Source organism: Bombina bombina, chromosome 5 (assembly GCF_027579735.1).
Source record: "Bombina bombina isolate aBomBom1 chromosome 5, aBomBom1.pri, whole genome shotgun sequence".
Classification (NCBI taxonomy): Eukaryota; Metazoa; Chordata; class Amphibia; order Anura; family Bombinatoridae; genus Bombina; species Bombina bombina.
The window spans coordinates 459,710,279-459,726,698 of NC_069503.1; the positions used below are offsets into that span (position 1 = coordinate 459,710,279).

The following is a 16,420-nucleotide window of genomic DNA, read 5'->3' on the forward strand; positions in this document are numbered from 1 at the left end:
CTATCATTCCACTTGACGCCGGGATAAGAAGACTACTGGCCAAGTTTGGTCTGATAGAGGAATATCCCACGAGCATTACATTATAATGAACCCAAATGAGGTAGCAAGAGCAGGGACAGATGCTGGAGACCCATGTCATTCACTTGCAGAATGTGGATTCTAAACTAGATGCTATAACCGCTATGCTCTCCTCACTGGTTGCAGAGAAGAACGCTACTCCTGTTGTTACACAGCCAGTCCCAGCTGCTAGTGCTGCAACTTCTTCCCCTGCTTCTGGAAGTATACCCCGGATACCATTGCCTGACAAGTATGATGGTACTACTGATTGTAGGGGTTTTCTCAACCAGTGCAGCCTGCACTTTCGCAACAATTCCCACACCTTCCAGTCTCATCTGTCAAAGGTCACTTATCATTTCTTTATTGAAAGACAAGGCCCTAGCCTGGGTCTCTCCCCTTTTGGAACAGAGCGATCAACTCTTGAACGATGCTGATGCCTTCATTTCTGTATTATCCCCCGGCCGCGCTTCTGCTGCAGAGTACTCTCTCTTGGATCTCCACCAGAGCAATAGAACTGTGGCACAATATGCCATCTATTTTCGCACCTTGGCACTTAAGATCAGTTGGGATGGCAGTGCTCTCAAGGCATCCTTTAGGAGAGGCTTGCATGAGCTCATCAAGGATGAGCTTACTTATCGTGATGTTCCTTCTTCCCTGGATGAATTATTAACACTTTGAATCAGTCTAGATTCTCACTTTCAGGAGAGACAAGCTGAGAGAGGCAGAACTCGTAGAATCCTTCCCTCTCATCCTTCTACCTTTCCAGTCTCTAGACTATCCTCTACCCCTTCAGCACCTCCAGTTACCTCTGTAGAGCAACCCATGGATCTCTCCTCCATCAAACCCACAGAATCTGAAAGACAGAGAAGAAGGAGATTGAGACTGTGTTTCTTTTGTGGTTCTAACTCACACCAACTTAAGAATTGTGATATTCTGCCGGAAAAAGCCAATGCTTAGAGGATAAAACTAAGCTACCTCTAAGCGTGGCCACTACTAAATCCCCTCACTCTTGAGTTACCCCTACCTTTCTTCAGAATTCTGTTCATGCTCAAGCATTTGTTGATTCAGGGGCAGCTGGAAATTTTCTTGATCATCATTTTATGATTCTTTCTGCCTCTTCTAATCTCTTAAAAAACCTACTCTGGATGGCACTTCCCTTGGATCTAGTTTAATCCATTTCAAATCCTAACTGTGGGAGTCCTTTATACCGAACAGCTGCAGTTCAATGTCATTCATTCTCCAGCACAACCTGTCATCCTTTGTCTTCCTTGGCTTCGTATACACAATCCACTGTTCGACTGGACTGAGGGACAGTTGGCCTCCTGGGGTACATCCTGCTTCCACTCCTGCCTGGCTAAGATTACTCCACTGCACCACATCCCCATAGCCAGTCTACAGACCCCTTCAAGTCTTCCCTCAGTGTATGCAGATTTTACAGATGTATTTGAAAAGAAAGCAGCTGATGTGCAACCCCACTGTCCGTACGACTGCAAAATGAGCCTCTTTCCTGGAGCCCCATTTCCTAAAGGGAGGACTTATCCACTCTCCAAAGCTGAAACCAAGGCCATGGAGGAATATATCCAAGAGAACCTAGCTAAAGGTTTTATTCACCCTTACTCTTCTCCTGCTGGGGCTGGCTTCTTTTTTCGTTAGTTAAATGGTCGGTGGGCTCAGACCCTGTATCGACTACAGAGCCCTAAACAACATCACTATCAAGAATCGTTATCCTATTTCTTTGATCACTGAACTTTACGATTCACTCCAAAATGCTCGCTACTTCACTAAGTTGGACCTCCGTGGGGCGTCCAATCTTATTTGTATCTTCCCAGGGCATGAATAGAAGACAGCCTTCAACACGAAATCAGGGCATAACAAATACCTTGTAATGCCTTTTGGGCTGTGTAATGACCCTGCTGTCTTCCAAGCTTTTGTCAACAATGTCTTCCGTGACCTCCTCAGTCGCACTATCATCGTCTATCTGGATGACATCCTTATATTCTCCTCCACCCTTGAGGAGCATCATGAACATGTAAGACAGGCACTTCTTCACTGCAGAAATAATTATCTGGTAGCCAAACTGGAGAAATGTCAGTTCGATCAAGTCCAGATCCAGTTCCTTGGCTATGTCATCTCGAAGGAAGGTTTTGCCATGGATCCTTCTAAGCTAACCGCAGTTCTGGAATGGCCTCAAACCACCTCATTAAAGGAACTACAGAGATTCTTGGGGTTCTCGAACTATTACCGCAAGTTTATAAAGGACTTCTCCCAAATAGTTGCTCCACTTACTGAGCTTACTAAATGAAACAGAGACTGCAAGAATTGGCCTCCTGTAGCCGTGGATGCCTTTTCCCATCTAAAAAAGGTCTTTTGTTCTGCTCCTGTGCTCCGCCATCCTGATCCTGACCTGCAGTTCACTTTAGAGGTTGAGGCCTGGAGCAGTCTTAACCAAAGGGATCATTTAACCTCCAAGTTGTACCTTGTAGCCTTTTTCTCCAAACGCTTTACTCCTGCAGAGAGGAATTACAATATGGATAATCGTGAATTCTTAGCCATTAAGATGGCCCTGACTGAATGGCGTCATTTACTAGAGGGTACCGCCAACCCCATTCAGATTCTCACTGACTGCAAGAATCTGACGTACCTAGAGACTGCTCATCGACTCAATCCTCGACAGGCCAGGTGGGCCTTGTTCTTTTCCCGTTTTAACTTTGTCATCTCTTATCTTCCTGGGATCAAGAATAAAAAGGCTGATGCCCGTACCCGTCAGTTTCCTCAGTCTAGTGACTCTTCTGAAGCTCCTATTGAACACATCATACCCCCATCCTGTGCAGTTGCTCAACTTAACACCTCTCTTCTTCAAAGACTGCAACATGCCCAGTCTATAAAGCCTCCTGAAGCCCCCGTGGCTCCTGATATCTTCTTTGTACCTCAGAACCTACGCAAACCTGTCCTATCCTTGGCTCATGACAGCAAGCTATCAGGACTTCCTGGTTTGACAAGAACCTTTAAGCATCTTTCCCAACATGTATGGTGGCCTACCATGAAATCTGACTCTCAAGATTATGTAAAGGCCTGCATGACTTGTGCTGCCATTAAGACTCCACAATCCTTGCCTCATGGTTTACCCCAACCGTTGTCCATCCCCAAACAACCTCCCTCCTTCTGACCATCATACGGTTATGTGGGTTAAGGTGAATCGATTCTCTAGACTTACTAATTTTATACCCTTAAACAAGCTACCGTCTGCTCAAGAATTATCGTCTTTTTCTGCTATGTGTGGTACAACTTCCTGGCACTCCCGTGAATATTGTTTCCGACAGAGGTCCTCAATTCATCTCTACATTTTGGAAAGCTTTTTGCAAATTGATTGGAACCACTGTTTCCTTGTCTTCTGGCTACCATCCCCAGACTAATGGGCTGCCAGAGAGAGCGAATCAAGATCTCGAAGCCTATCTCAGAGCTTATGTTAATTCTCTTCATACCAATTGGTCTGGATTGTTGCCCCTAGCTGAGCTGGAAAAGAACACTCATTGGCACTCTTCTCTACGATGTTCTCCATCTCAAGCTTCAGCAGGCTACCAACCTCGGGTCTTTCCTCTTTCCGCTCAGTCTACAGGGGTTCCTGCTGCAGACCGACACATTACTAACGTTCAGCTGTCTCCAGATACAAGAGGTTTGCTGATCATCATCGAGCTACTGTTCATGCCTTTTCGGTAGGTGAACGTGTCTGGGTCTCTTCTCCACATGTTTGTCTATGTCAACCCTGTCATAAATTAGGGCCTAGGTATATTGGCCCTTACAAAGTCCTTAAAAGACTGTCTCTTGTTGCCTACCCTAATGTAGGTACCTCAGTGACTTTCACCTATGCCCAAGTATAGGTGTAACTGTGTGTGCTCCTGGGTGCTGTGTTACTTATATTGCTGGATTGCCATATCGTTACTGAACTCTGCCTGTCTGACCACTCTGCTTACTTAACCCTTGAACTGCTGGATTGCCATATTGTTACTGATACCTGTCTGACCTTTCTATTGGTTTGCCCCTAAACTGTTATACTGCTGGATTTCCTTTATTGCTGATACCTGCCTGTTCCTGACAATTCTATTGGTTTACCCCTGAACTGTTTTACTGCTGCATTTTCTTTGTTGCTGACACCTGCCTGTTCCTGGTCATTCTATTGTTTTACCCCTGAACTGCTATACTGCTGGATTGCCTTCCTGTTGCCTGACTCTGTCTGTATTGACCATTCTCTGCCTTCATCTTATTGCCATGAAGGACTACCCTGTCTACCGTGAGTACTGCTTACCTCATTTCATTAACTCACTCTGTTCTGGGATATTTCCTATCATTCCACTTGACACCGGGATAAGAAGACTACTGGCCAAGTTTGGTCTGATAGAGAAATATCCCACGAGCATAACTGTACCTAGCCATAGAACAAGCTATTATGCTATTGTTCGTTCCCAGGTTGAGCGCTTCTCTCTTTTTATTTATGCAAATTATGACTCTCAAGTGTGATGTGGGAATCCAGACGTGGACCTGTTGCTCAGTGTGCCTAGAGAGATATGGCTGCACCTCACCGATGAGGCCCACACTAGGCCGAAATGTACGTCTGGGGTTTTGCTGTTTCTCTCGTTCAGAGAGGGATTGCCTGGTATTTCGGGGCTGGACTGTACTTGTAAGTCAGGATCAGACTGATATGCTACAGGAAAGTTCTTCTCTGTGAAAAGCACATGTTGGGCAAAAAGAGGCTGCTTCTTGGGTGGTACCTAGCCATAGAACAAGCTATTATGCTATTGTTCATCCCCAGGTTGAGCGCTTCTCTCCTTTTATTTATGCAAATTATGACTTTTAGGGAAGTCTCCCTAAATGTGATGCGGGAATCCAGACATGGACCCGTTGCTCAGTGTGCCTAGAGAGATATGGCTGCTCCTCACTGACGAGGCCCAAACTAGATCAAAACGTACGTCTGGGGTTTTGCCGTTTCTCTCGTTCAGAGAGAGATTGCTTGGTATTTCGGCATTGGCCTGTACTATTAATTCAGGATCAGACTGATATGCTACAGGAAAGTTCTTCTCTGGGAAAGGCACATGTTGAGCAAAAACAGGCTGCTTCTTGGGTGGTACCTAGCCAAAAAACAAGATATTATGCTATTGTTTGTTCCCAGGTTGAGCGCTTTTCTCTTTTTATTTATGCAAATTATGACTCTTAGGGAAGTCTCCCTAAGTGTGATGCGGGAATCCAGACGTGGACCCGTTGCTCAGTGTGCCTAGAGAGATATGGCTGCACCTCACTGATGAGGCCCACACTAGGCCGAAATGTACTTCTGGGGTTTTGCCGTTTCTCTCGTTCAAAGAGGGATTGCCTGGTATTTTGGCGTTGGACTGTACTGCTATTGTTCGTTCCCAGGTTGAGCACTTCTCTCTTTTTATTTGTATTTATAGCTTTGTTTGGGGTGTCTTTGCCTCCTCCTGGTGGCCAGGTAGAGTAGTTCCCATAGGTTACAAATATTCTCATGGACTCTCACTGCCAAGAAGGAAATTAATTTATTAAGTAAGCATACCTATTATTATTTCTTTCGGCTTTGCAGACAGTAGCGAAAGACAACTGAATGCTTTTCTCCAGCATTAAATATAATTATTGGTTCAATATTTAAACAATATGCAACCATTTTAGGAGTGTATGGGCCAATAAAGTTTGAAATATTTCAATGCAAACAGTATGAGACATTTGCTTTCATGGTTTACAGTTTCCTTCACATTAGTGTCTTTCTGCACACAGGAAGTGGTTGCACATTGGATAGCCGAAAGCCGCATTGCTATTGAGCAGGCACGATTGCTTACATTGAAAGCTGCAAGAATGATTGACACATTTGGTACTGCACGTGCAAGGAAAGAGGTAGGTTGATTGATTGATCTTAATGACTACTATGGTTACACTGCTATGGTAATTGTAATCATTTTTAAATATATTTTTTCAGAAATGTAACAGGCCTGCTAACTTAAACAATGATTTCATAGTGTGCATTGATTTGATGGTGACTTCAAAAAAATAAATAATTTTTTTTCTTTCTTTTAACCAATTCTTCTAAACTTCTTAATTGCGTATACATGAATTAAATATAATAGAGTTATCATTGGATAGTTTAGCTTCTCATAAGAATAGTGCCTGGGTGGAGGGGGAGATTTTTTTTTTTTTAAATTGTTATCAGGAGATAATGACTGGATCTGATTTAAGTTGATTACTAAGTGGTAGATTTAGTAAGCTGCTTACACAGCTTTTCCGGCTATGTGGAGCAGGCCTGCTTCCACATATTTAAAAAGTAGAAACTGCTTCTTTCCTTCCATGAGGCAAGGAGAGACCACAACTTTATTCCTTACTGTTGGAAATACAACACCTGGCCACCAGGAGGAGGCAAAGACACCCCAGCCAAAGGCTTAAATATCCTTCCCACTTCCCCTATCCCCCAGTCATGCTTTGCCTTTCGTCACTATAGTAGGTGGCAGAGAAGTGTCAGAAGAATTGGATAGTCCTGTAATGGGTATGTTCCCTTCAACAAAGGAATGGAGTTTTAAGTAATCATGTCAGCCTCTCAGTGAGAGTATTGACGAAAGTTAGAGTCTGGAGATGCAGAGAAAGTTTTTCTGCAAACTCATCCAGACTGTCGCTAACATCTCCTGGGCCATCAGTGTTGATGAGTTTCACTGCTTGCTGCTACACACTCAAGTCCTTGTCAAAAGCGCTGCTGCAAGACTGTCACACTTGAGAGGCTGTGCCTGTTCCACAGCACGGATCCTGGAGGGTAAGACCATTTTTTATATATACAATTTAAAATGCTATACAGGGTCACAGTGTGGCTCCTTTATACCTCGATAGAATCAAGGGTTAATATCTCATGCAGGGAGATTATTTGAGCAGTTTGGGGATTTATATCTGATAATGTGAGAGTTTTTTTAGGCTCATAGACTGTGTTTTTTGGCTTGGAACAAACAGGTTTCACTTACGTTTTTTTAAGTGTTGCGCAGCTCATAATAGCTTGGCGCCCTTTTTCATAGCAGGGGAAGTGCTGTCTTACATACCACGTGACCGGGTGCAGTCTCTTTCATTTCCTAAGATCCTGCTGCAGACATCACTCCTGAGAAGAGTGTTTTCACTGCTAGCTGTCTAGGAGGTGGTGAGTGCCCCAGGCATTGGGAGTATTAAGGTGCTGTTTTTTTAAATAAAAACGTTTCTTTTTGATTGTCTTTCTGTGGACAATTCTTCTCTCCACATGCAGTTCCCAGCGGCTCAACTAATCCTACATCTGGAGGGGGGGTTTTTCAAGCGAATTTTACTGCGCAGTTACAATCGGCTGTGTCTGCGGCCCTGAGTGCCTTACCTCACTCTAACAAAGCAAGAGAATGGTTAAACATAGTTCTCCTGACCTAGAGTCATCTAAATATTTGTCGGATTTAGTTACTATATCCCAGCTATCCGAGGATGAGTTAACTTCTGTAGCTTTAGAGGGTGAACTTTCTGAGTCGGATACTTCAGTAACTAAACCTCCTTCAGCAGAGGAACCCTCCTTTAGATTTAAAATTGAGCATCTGCGTTTTTTATTAAAGGAGGTTCTGTCTACTCTAGAGGTTCCAGAGACTACACTCCCTGAGGAGCCTAAGATCCCTAAATTAGACATTGTTTACGAAGATAGGAAGGTCCCTTTTTCTTTGCCAGTTAAGATGGCGAACATTATTAGTAACAAATGGGATAGAGTAGGAACTTCTTTTCCCCCTCGTCTACTTTTAAAAAATGATTCCCGGTCCCTGACTCTCAATAAGATTTGTGGGGCTCCATCCCGAAGGTGGATGGCGCTATCTCCACACTGGCTAGGCATACTACTATCCCTCTAGAGGATAGTTCTTCTTTTAGAGAGCTTATGGATAAAAAAAATGGAAACTTTTCTGAGGAAGATGTTTCAACATACAGGGTTTTTATTTCAACTGGTGGCAGCCGTAGCTGCGGTTGCTGGAGCAGCTACCTACTGGTGCAACACTCTGTCGGAGCTCATTGAGGTGGAGACTCCCCTCAAGGATATTCAGGAGAGAATTAAGGCACTGAGAATTGCTAACTCCTTCATCTGTGACGCGAATATGCAGATTATTTGCATAAATGCAAAGGCTGCTGGCTTTGCAGTTCTAGCCCGCCGGGCTCTCTGGTTGAAGTCTTGGTCTGCAGATATGACTTCTAAAGACTCCTTTCTCTTCCCTTCAAGGAGAAGATTTTATTCGGTACAGGGCTGGACTTCATTGTCTCTACGGTTATCGGAGGGAAAGGTGCCTTTCTACCGCAGGATAAGAAGAATAGGCCTAAGGGATGGCAACTATCTAATTTTCGTTCCTTTTGTGCTGACAAGTCGAAAGCCCAAGAGTACTTGGAAGCCGGCTCACTCCTGGAAAAAGTCCAAACAGACTCAGAAGCCCGCCGAGAACAAATCGGCATGAAGGGGAGGCCCCCGATCCAGGATCGGATCAAGTAGGGGGCAGGATGTCTCTCTTTTCAGATGCTTGGTTCCAGGATGTACAGGATCCTTGGGTCCTGGAGGTTGTATCTCAAGGATATAAGATAGGATTCAAGTTCCCTCTGCCCAGGGGCAGATTCCTACTCTCCAGTCTTTCCACAAGACCAGAAAAGGCTGCCTTCTTAGGTTGTGTACTGGATCTCTCCTCTCCAGAAAGAGGTTTGGGGTTTAATTCAAACCTTTTCGTGGTTCTAAAGAAGGAGGGAACTTTTTGTCCAATTCTGGACCTAATGTGCCTAAACAAGATTCTGAGTGTTCCCTCTTTCAAGATGGAGACAATACGGTCAATCCTGCCTCTGGTTCAGGTAGGACAGTTTATGACCACAGTAGACCTGAAGGATGCATACCCTCACGTCCCGATTTACAGGGAACATTTTCAGTTCCTGAGGTTTGCTTTTCTTGATCAGCACTTCCAGTTCATAGCTCTTCCGTTTGGCCTAGCTACTGCTCCAACGATATTTACAAAGGTTCTGGGGGCTCTTCTAGCCATTGCCAGAACACAAGGTATTGCAGTAGCTCCTTACCTAGACGATATCTTGGTACAGGCACCATCTTTTCGTCTAGCGGAAGAACATTTGGAGTCCCTTCTCAGTCTTCTTCGATCACATGGATAGAGGATAAACTTAGTACAAGGGTGAATTTCCTGGGACCTAAAATAGACACCATATCCATTAGAATATTCCTCACAGATCAGAGACGTTGCAAGCTAACTTATGCATATCTTGCCCTCCAGGCCTCCTCAAGACATTCAGTGGCTCAGTGTATGGAGGTAATCGGACTCATGGTGTCCTGCATGGACATCATTCCTTTTGCCAGATTCCATCTCAGACCCTTACAACTATGCATGCTGAGACAATGTAATGACGACCATTCGGATCTGTCTCAACAGATTGTGCTGGACAGCCTGTCGAGAGACTCGCTCTCCTGGTGGCTCTGTCCAGATCATCTGTCCCAAGGCACGTGATTTTGACTACGGACGCAAGCCTTTCCGGCTGGGGAGCTGTTTGGGGTGCCAAGAAGGTACAGGGTCTGTGGACTCAGGAGGAGTCCTCCCTTCCGATTAATGTTTTGGAACTCCAGGCAATCTTCAATGCCTTGAAGACTTAGCCCCTTCTGGGTTTGTCTGAGTTTATTAGATTCCAATCAGACAATATAACCTCGGTTGCCTATATCAGCCATCAAGGGGGAACAAGAAGTTCCTTGGCGATGATAGAAGTATCTCAGATACGAGAGTGGGCGGAGACTCACAAATGTACGCTGTCAACGATCCACATTCCGGGTGTGGACAACTGGGAATTGGACTTCCACAGCAGGCAATCCTTTCACCCAGGGGAATGGTCTCTTCACCCCGAAGTGTTTGCAGACATATGCAGCGAGTGGGGGATGCTCTAGATAGATCTCATGGCATCCCACCTCAATACCAAGCTACCCAGGTACGGGTCGAGGGATCCTCAGGCGAAATTGATAGATGCCCTATCAGTACCATGGAGGTTCAGTCTCATATATCTTTTCCCTCCATTACCACTTCTCCTTGTGTGGTGACTCGCATCAAGCAGGAGCGAGCATCTGTGATTCTGATTGCTCGGTTGTGGCCGCGAAGGACATGGTTTGCGGTTCTGGGGGGGATGTCCTCATCTCCTCAGTGGAGGTTACCTTGTCGCAGAGATCTGCTGATACAGGGTCCCTTCGTTCATCAAAATCTATTTTCTCTGAGGCTGATTGCGTGGAGATTGAATGTTTAGTCTTAGCCAAAAGAGGGTTCTCTGAGAGTGTTATCGACTCTCTGGTTCAAGCTCATAAGCCAGTTACTCGTCAGATCTACCATAAAGTGTGGAGGACTTACTTGTACTGGTGTGAAGAGCGTGGCTTTTCCTGGCATAAGGTTAAGGTTGCTATAATTTTAGCTTTTCTCCAGGATGGACTGGAGAGGGGCCTATCTGCTAGTTCTTTGAAGGGACAGATATCGACCCTGTCTGTGTTACTGCACAAAAGATTGGCTGAGCTTCCGGATGTGCAGTCCGTTGTTAAGGCTCTGCTAAGATCACACCTGTGTTTAGATCTGGGGCTCTGCCTTGGAGCCTCAATCTAGTTCTTAGTGTTTTGCAGCAGGCTCCATTTGAGGCTATGCATATCTGTTGACATTAAATTGTTAACTTGGAAGGTTCTTTTTTTTGTTGGCTATTGCCTCTGCGCACAAAGTTTCTGAGATTTCTGCAATGTGATCCCCCTTATCTGTTTTTTTTATGCTGATAAGGCGGTTTTACGCACTAAACTAGGATTCCTCCCTAAGGTGGTGTCGAATAGTAACATTAATCAAGAAATTGTTGTTCCTGCCTTGTGTCCTTATCCTTCTTCAGCGAAGGAACATTTGCTTCATAATCTAGATGTGGATCGTGCCTTGAAGTTCTAACTTTAGGCTACTAAGGAATTTAGACAATCTTCCTCTTTGTTTCTCATCTATACAGGGAAGCGTAAGGGGCAGAAGGCTACTAGGAATTCTCTATCTTTCTGGTTGAGGAGTGTCATCCGCTTAGCTTATAAGACAGCAGGACGACCACTAGAGCATTGGCTTCCTCTTGGGCTTTTAAGAACGAAGCCTCAATGGATAAGATTTGTAAGGCGGCTGCCCAGTCCTCCTTACACAATTTTTCTAAATTTTACAAGTTTGATGTATTTGCTTTGGCTGAAGCAGTTTTCGGGAGAAAATTTTTGCAGGCTGTGGTGCCCTCAGAATAGGGTCTGCCTCTTTTCTGTTCCCTCCCGTTATTCGTTCAGTGTCCTCTGGAGCTTGGGTATAATTTTCCCAACAGTAAGGAATGAAGTTGTGGACTCTCCATGCCTTATGGAAGGAAAACATAATTTATGCTTACCAGATAAATTCCTTTCCTTCCTGGCAGGGAGAGTCCACGACCCGCCCGTAAAAAAATTTTTTTGATGTGCGGCTCACTTTTTTTATGATTTTTTTTGGCACCTTTTATACCCTGATGTTTCTCCTACTTTTCCTTGTTCCCTCGGCAGAATGACTGGGGGATAGGGGAAGTGGGAGGAATATTTAAACTTTTGGCTGGGGTGTCTTTGCCTCCTCCTGGTGGCCAGGTGTTGTATTACCAACAGTAAGGAATAAAGTTGTGGACTCTCCCTGCCAGGAAGGAAATAAATTTATCTGGTAAGCATAAATTATGTTTTTTTCCTCTCTGCCACCTCAGAAGTGGCAACATAAATCACCCCAGCACTTGCTCGTTCAGGGTGATTGAATACCCCGCTCTAGCGCAATTAGATAAAGTTTGCCGTGCAATGCAAGATTAAAAGTGGCTATTGCAGGCAGACAGGTTCACTACTTGTGAAGAGCAAAAGTAGGATTATCTTTATCTTATCTTTAAGAATGTGTAGTCTCTTAAAATGATAAAAAGTCTAAAAGGTGAACATCTCTGCCTGCAGGGAGGGTAAATCTACCCCTAAATTGCAAAAAAAAGCAATATTTCCTTCATTGCTTTCAGTGGTTCTCACCAGCAAGTAAGTTGCGAAGATTTGCAACGAGAATACAAGTGAGTTTGTATTCTAACATGGTTTTTGAATTGCATTCAAAGCCAATATGGCTGCCTGAAGTATGAAATAGTGTAGCTGTGTACATTTTGCTGCAATATTTCCTGCATCAGCAGGATAGCTGCAGGTATCAACTGGACTGCTTTAATTTGAATACTACTTACTGGTTTTGAGGCAATTTTTGATGCAAATTGTTAGGTTTGCTTGATTTTGAATAAGGGCCATTGTCTTGAGGCATCACTGTTTTGTACAAATGTGTTTGAAACTCCAAACAAGGCACAAGTTTGGCTGAAAATTAGATTACTTTTTAAGTAAATGAATGTCCAGGTGTGATTGGTCAGAAAGGTCATTATAGATCTATATGCTGACATATGAGTACCTCTCAGTGAGCTACTACTAGAATACCATCAGAACAGTGATACACATGCACAGTTTTTCCTTAGTTTCAAATTGAGAGCGACTAAGACCTTTTTGCTATGTGAAAATTCTGATGTTCACCTACAATTAAAATATACAGCTATACATCTTTGATATCTGGATGTTTTGAACAGGCTGTCATGAACCAACATTTTATTGATCTAGGTAGGAGTAGGAGAAGCTAGATAGGGATAGAACAAGAACCCTCTTTTTGTTGCTTTGAATAGCATTATTACAACATTGTAAAGTATAGGAGGCTGGACAACATGATTTGTTTTCGAACAGCTTTGAATTTTACATGGTTGCCTTTTTAATTGCATACATGATCTAAATGTCTGAAGTTGAGGCTTGCACAGATATCTACTGGAGATAATATCATGCTGACTTAACATGGGAAAAGGCTAGAGCCTTGCTTCCAACACAACTTCTTGCTTTTGTTTGGGATTCCTAGTTTTGGGAGCGAAAAATAGGGTAAAAAGCATGACTTCGTAGTCTGGATTTTATCATTTTGTATTCAAAATCTAAAATTTCAAGAAGACATAATAAATAATGATGGTCAGTGGTAGGAATAAAGGGACAGTTTAGTTGGTGAGTACTACTAGGATGAGCCAAGATATGTAATTATGTATTATCAGACAGAGGCTGCTGCTACTAATATCAAATAACCATAAGCTTCAGGACGAATCTGTTGAAAGTATGTTATTGCTACATCTGCTACATTTGATTTCTATAGTTATAATATTTAAGATCAAGGATGGACAACTGAATGCCCATGGTTTACATGCGGCCTTCTGTACTATTTTTTGTGGCCCCCTGGTAAAAGCAGAACTGATATTACTATAGCTTTTGTGGCCCCAGGAAAAAGCGGAACTAATATGTATGCTTTGTGGACTTCTGGTGGGTGGGCAAACATCAGATAGAGCAGCGGTTCCCAACCTTTTTTCTCTCCTGTACCCCTTGATTAGGCTTTTCATTTATGAGTACCCCCTCTCTTCATTACCCCCACTCATCCCTCAAAATAAAGGAAGCACTTTTTTATAGGGGAGGTAAGCTATACCTGAATTGCATACGACTGTACGTGTATCAACAGGATTAAAGCTCAGATCTTATTCTCAGGAGTCCTGCTGTGTGGCTGGTGCCACTGGCAGCTGCCTGGTTGCTCCTAAACAAGGCCCTGGGGGGGAGTAATGATCATAAAAATAAATATTTAAATTTGTGAGATCAGATCGATATTAACCACCCAGCCACTATGAACGTTTTTAGTTGGAAGTGAAGCAGTCTGAATCAAGCAAGCACTAGAAGCAGTACTTTACTTACCGGCACTGACTATAACTTATTTGGGGATGCAGACCTGCCTCGTCTGTGTCACTTGCAATCTCAACGGCTCTATCACACGTGTCCACGTAGCTATGCTGCTGCAGTGCCACTTCTATTTGAGCACTTGCAGTCAAAATTGTGTGCATGGGACAGAGGTGAGTGGAGCAGGAGGCTAAGCTGTCTGGTGACACAGGGTGATCATTAATATGTGGACCGGAGTCATCCACACCCGGTCCACATATTTCAGGTGCAGGGGCTCCCATCTGCCTATATGCCAGGCCAGGACTTCATTTGTCACTTTCCGGCTAAATGCTCCTTCCTTCCACAGTTCCATGATGCTTATTAGTTGATGACCTATTGAGAGTGCCCCCCCCGACCCTCCCCCCGCATCTTCCGCCATTACCAACAATATTTTTGCGTACCCCCAACCGGCCTGCCAAGTACCCCCAGGGGTACACGTACCCCAGGTTGGGAACCGCTGAGATAGAGGATACCTAAATTTGGCCCTGTGGCCTTTAGTGTCTTAGGAAATATATTATCTATAAATTTATATTCGTCTCTAAGTCTTCTAAAATATTGATATTCCATCCCCATGTGTTAGAAAGATGGCCATCACTGTATTTGATGATCTGGCTGATATCTTAAGTATATAAGCTAGACTTATAATGGATGGTATCATATCTTGTGTGATGCTGAAAATTAATTGGTTGTGAGATGACAGTCTCACTATATTACCCCTTGTGCATATGATTCATCAATACAGCAATATTAAATTAGTAGAAGTATCTTTGCTCAATTTCAGTGCTTTCTAATTTTATTCATTAAAAATATTTAAATGTTTCACTAAAAAAAATCAAGTATACCATTATGTCAGTATATAAATATTTTGCAAGTATAATTTACATGTGATTAAAATGTTTTCTCGCTTTCCAGATTGCTATGATTAAAATTGCTGCACCAAGAATGGCATGTGAGGTTGCTGATCGCGCAATTCAAGTGTTTGGAGGAGCAGGAGTTTCCCAGGACTTTCCACTGGCTTTTATGTGCGTATAGCTTTGGAAAACATTAAACCTATTTTTTACTGATTTTATGTTTGTCTTTATTTGAGGAGTCGCAAAAGGATCAATATTTTTTTAATGGGATTTTATCCAAAATAGAACTTTGGTTAACTAAGTTTAAATCCAATCAAACTCTCTTTTTAAATAACTTGAGATATATACACTTATATCATTATGTAGAAAAGTCAACAAGGCACACCTCTCTCTCTCTCTTTGTCCCATTAAAGTAAAAATAAAAATTGTATGGTATAGACATATTGTGCAATTTTAAGCAACTTTCCACTTTGCTTCTATTAGCTAAAGTGCTTTTCTCTCTAGGTATCCTTTGTTGAAAATCATACCTAGATAGGCTCAAGAACAGCAATGTGCTCCTGGGAGCTAGCTGCTGATTGGTGGTTGCACATATGTGCCTCTTGTCATTCGAACCACCAAATGTGTTCAGCAAGTCCCCAGTAGTGCATTCCTGCTCCTTCAACAAAAGTTACCAAAAGAATTAAGGAAATTTGATAATAGAATTAAATTGGAAAGTTGTTTAAAATTGTATTTTCTACCTGAATCCCATGTCCCTTTATCTAATTCCTCAGCCAGTTTATAGGTAACAATAATTTCCATATTTGCTCCAAGTAAACATACACTGTTTGGAATCTTAGAGAATATATGTAATTGTCCTAAACACAATGAACAACTTGCATCTTTGCTCAATAAAATTATTATTATTATTATTTTTTCAGGTATGCTGCTCTTCGAACTCTTCGTATAGCAGATGGTCCTGATGAAGTTCATCTCTCAGCAGTTGCAAAAATGGAATTGTTAGATCAATCTAAACAGTTATCTGCAAAAATGTAACAAACTTAAAACATTTCATTTGCCGGAACCCTATTTTACTTACAAAAAAAAAACAACCAATCATAAATAAATTGGTATTTGTAAATTAAATGATAAACTAAACATATCTGAACTGTATAATAATGTAGAAATAATTGTTAGTAAAAAAAACTTTCTAAATTAATTTTTTTAATTATTTAGATCACGTATTTATATGTTAATGAATCACCTTTAAAGTCTAAGAAGTATTTAGAAAGGTTGCTTAGCCTCATTGATGAATTAATCTTTGAAAGAATATGAGAAGTGATTATGAAAGACCAGGTGCAAATAAATGATTATAAATATAACGTTTTTACTTCCAATGTTTTTTGAGCGAGGAAAATAAAACTGATGATGATTAATTAGATGAAGCATTTTTTAAGTTTGAATATAGTTCTTCGTAGGGTAAATATTTAGGCAAGGGGTGGTAAACCTATGGCACGAGTTTCCAAGGTGGCACTGTTTTTTTTTTTTATTGGCTGTAATTGTAGTGCTTAAAGGGACACTAAACCCACATTTTTTCTTTTGTGATTCAGATAGAGCATGACATTTTAAGCAACTTTCTAATTTACTCCTATTACCAAAAAATTTTTATTCTCTTGATATCTTT

At 42.4% G+C, this 16,420-nt stretch overlaps 1 protein-coding gene across 1 annotated transcript in view; it reads left to right on the top strand.

The window, feature by feature from the left end:
• Nucleotides 1–16,172, top strand: part of ACAD11 (acyl-CoA dehydrogenase family member 11) — a 381,257-nt gene extending 365,085 nt beyond the window's left edge. Inside the window, 3 exon segments of the mRNA XM_053714335.1 lie at nt 5,836–5,952; nt 14,822–14,931; nt 15,678–16,172. Coding sequence (XP_053570310.1) covers nt 5,836–5,952; nt 14,822–14,931; nt 15,678–15,792 — 342 coding nt within the window. The 3' untranslated portion in view covers nt 15,793–16,172.
• The last annotated feature ends 248 nt before the right edge of the window (nt 16,173–16,420 follow it).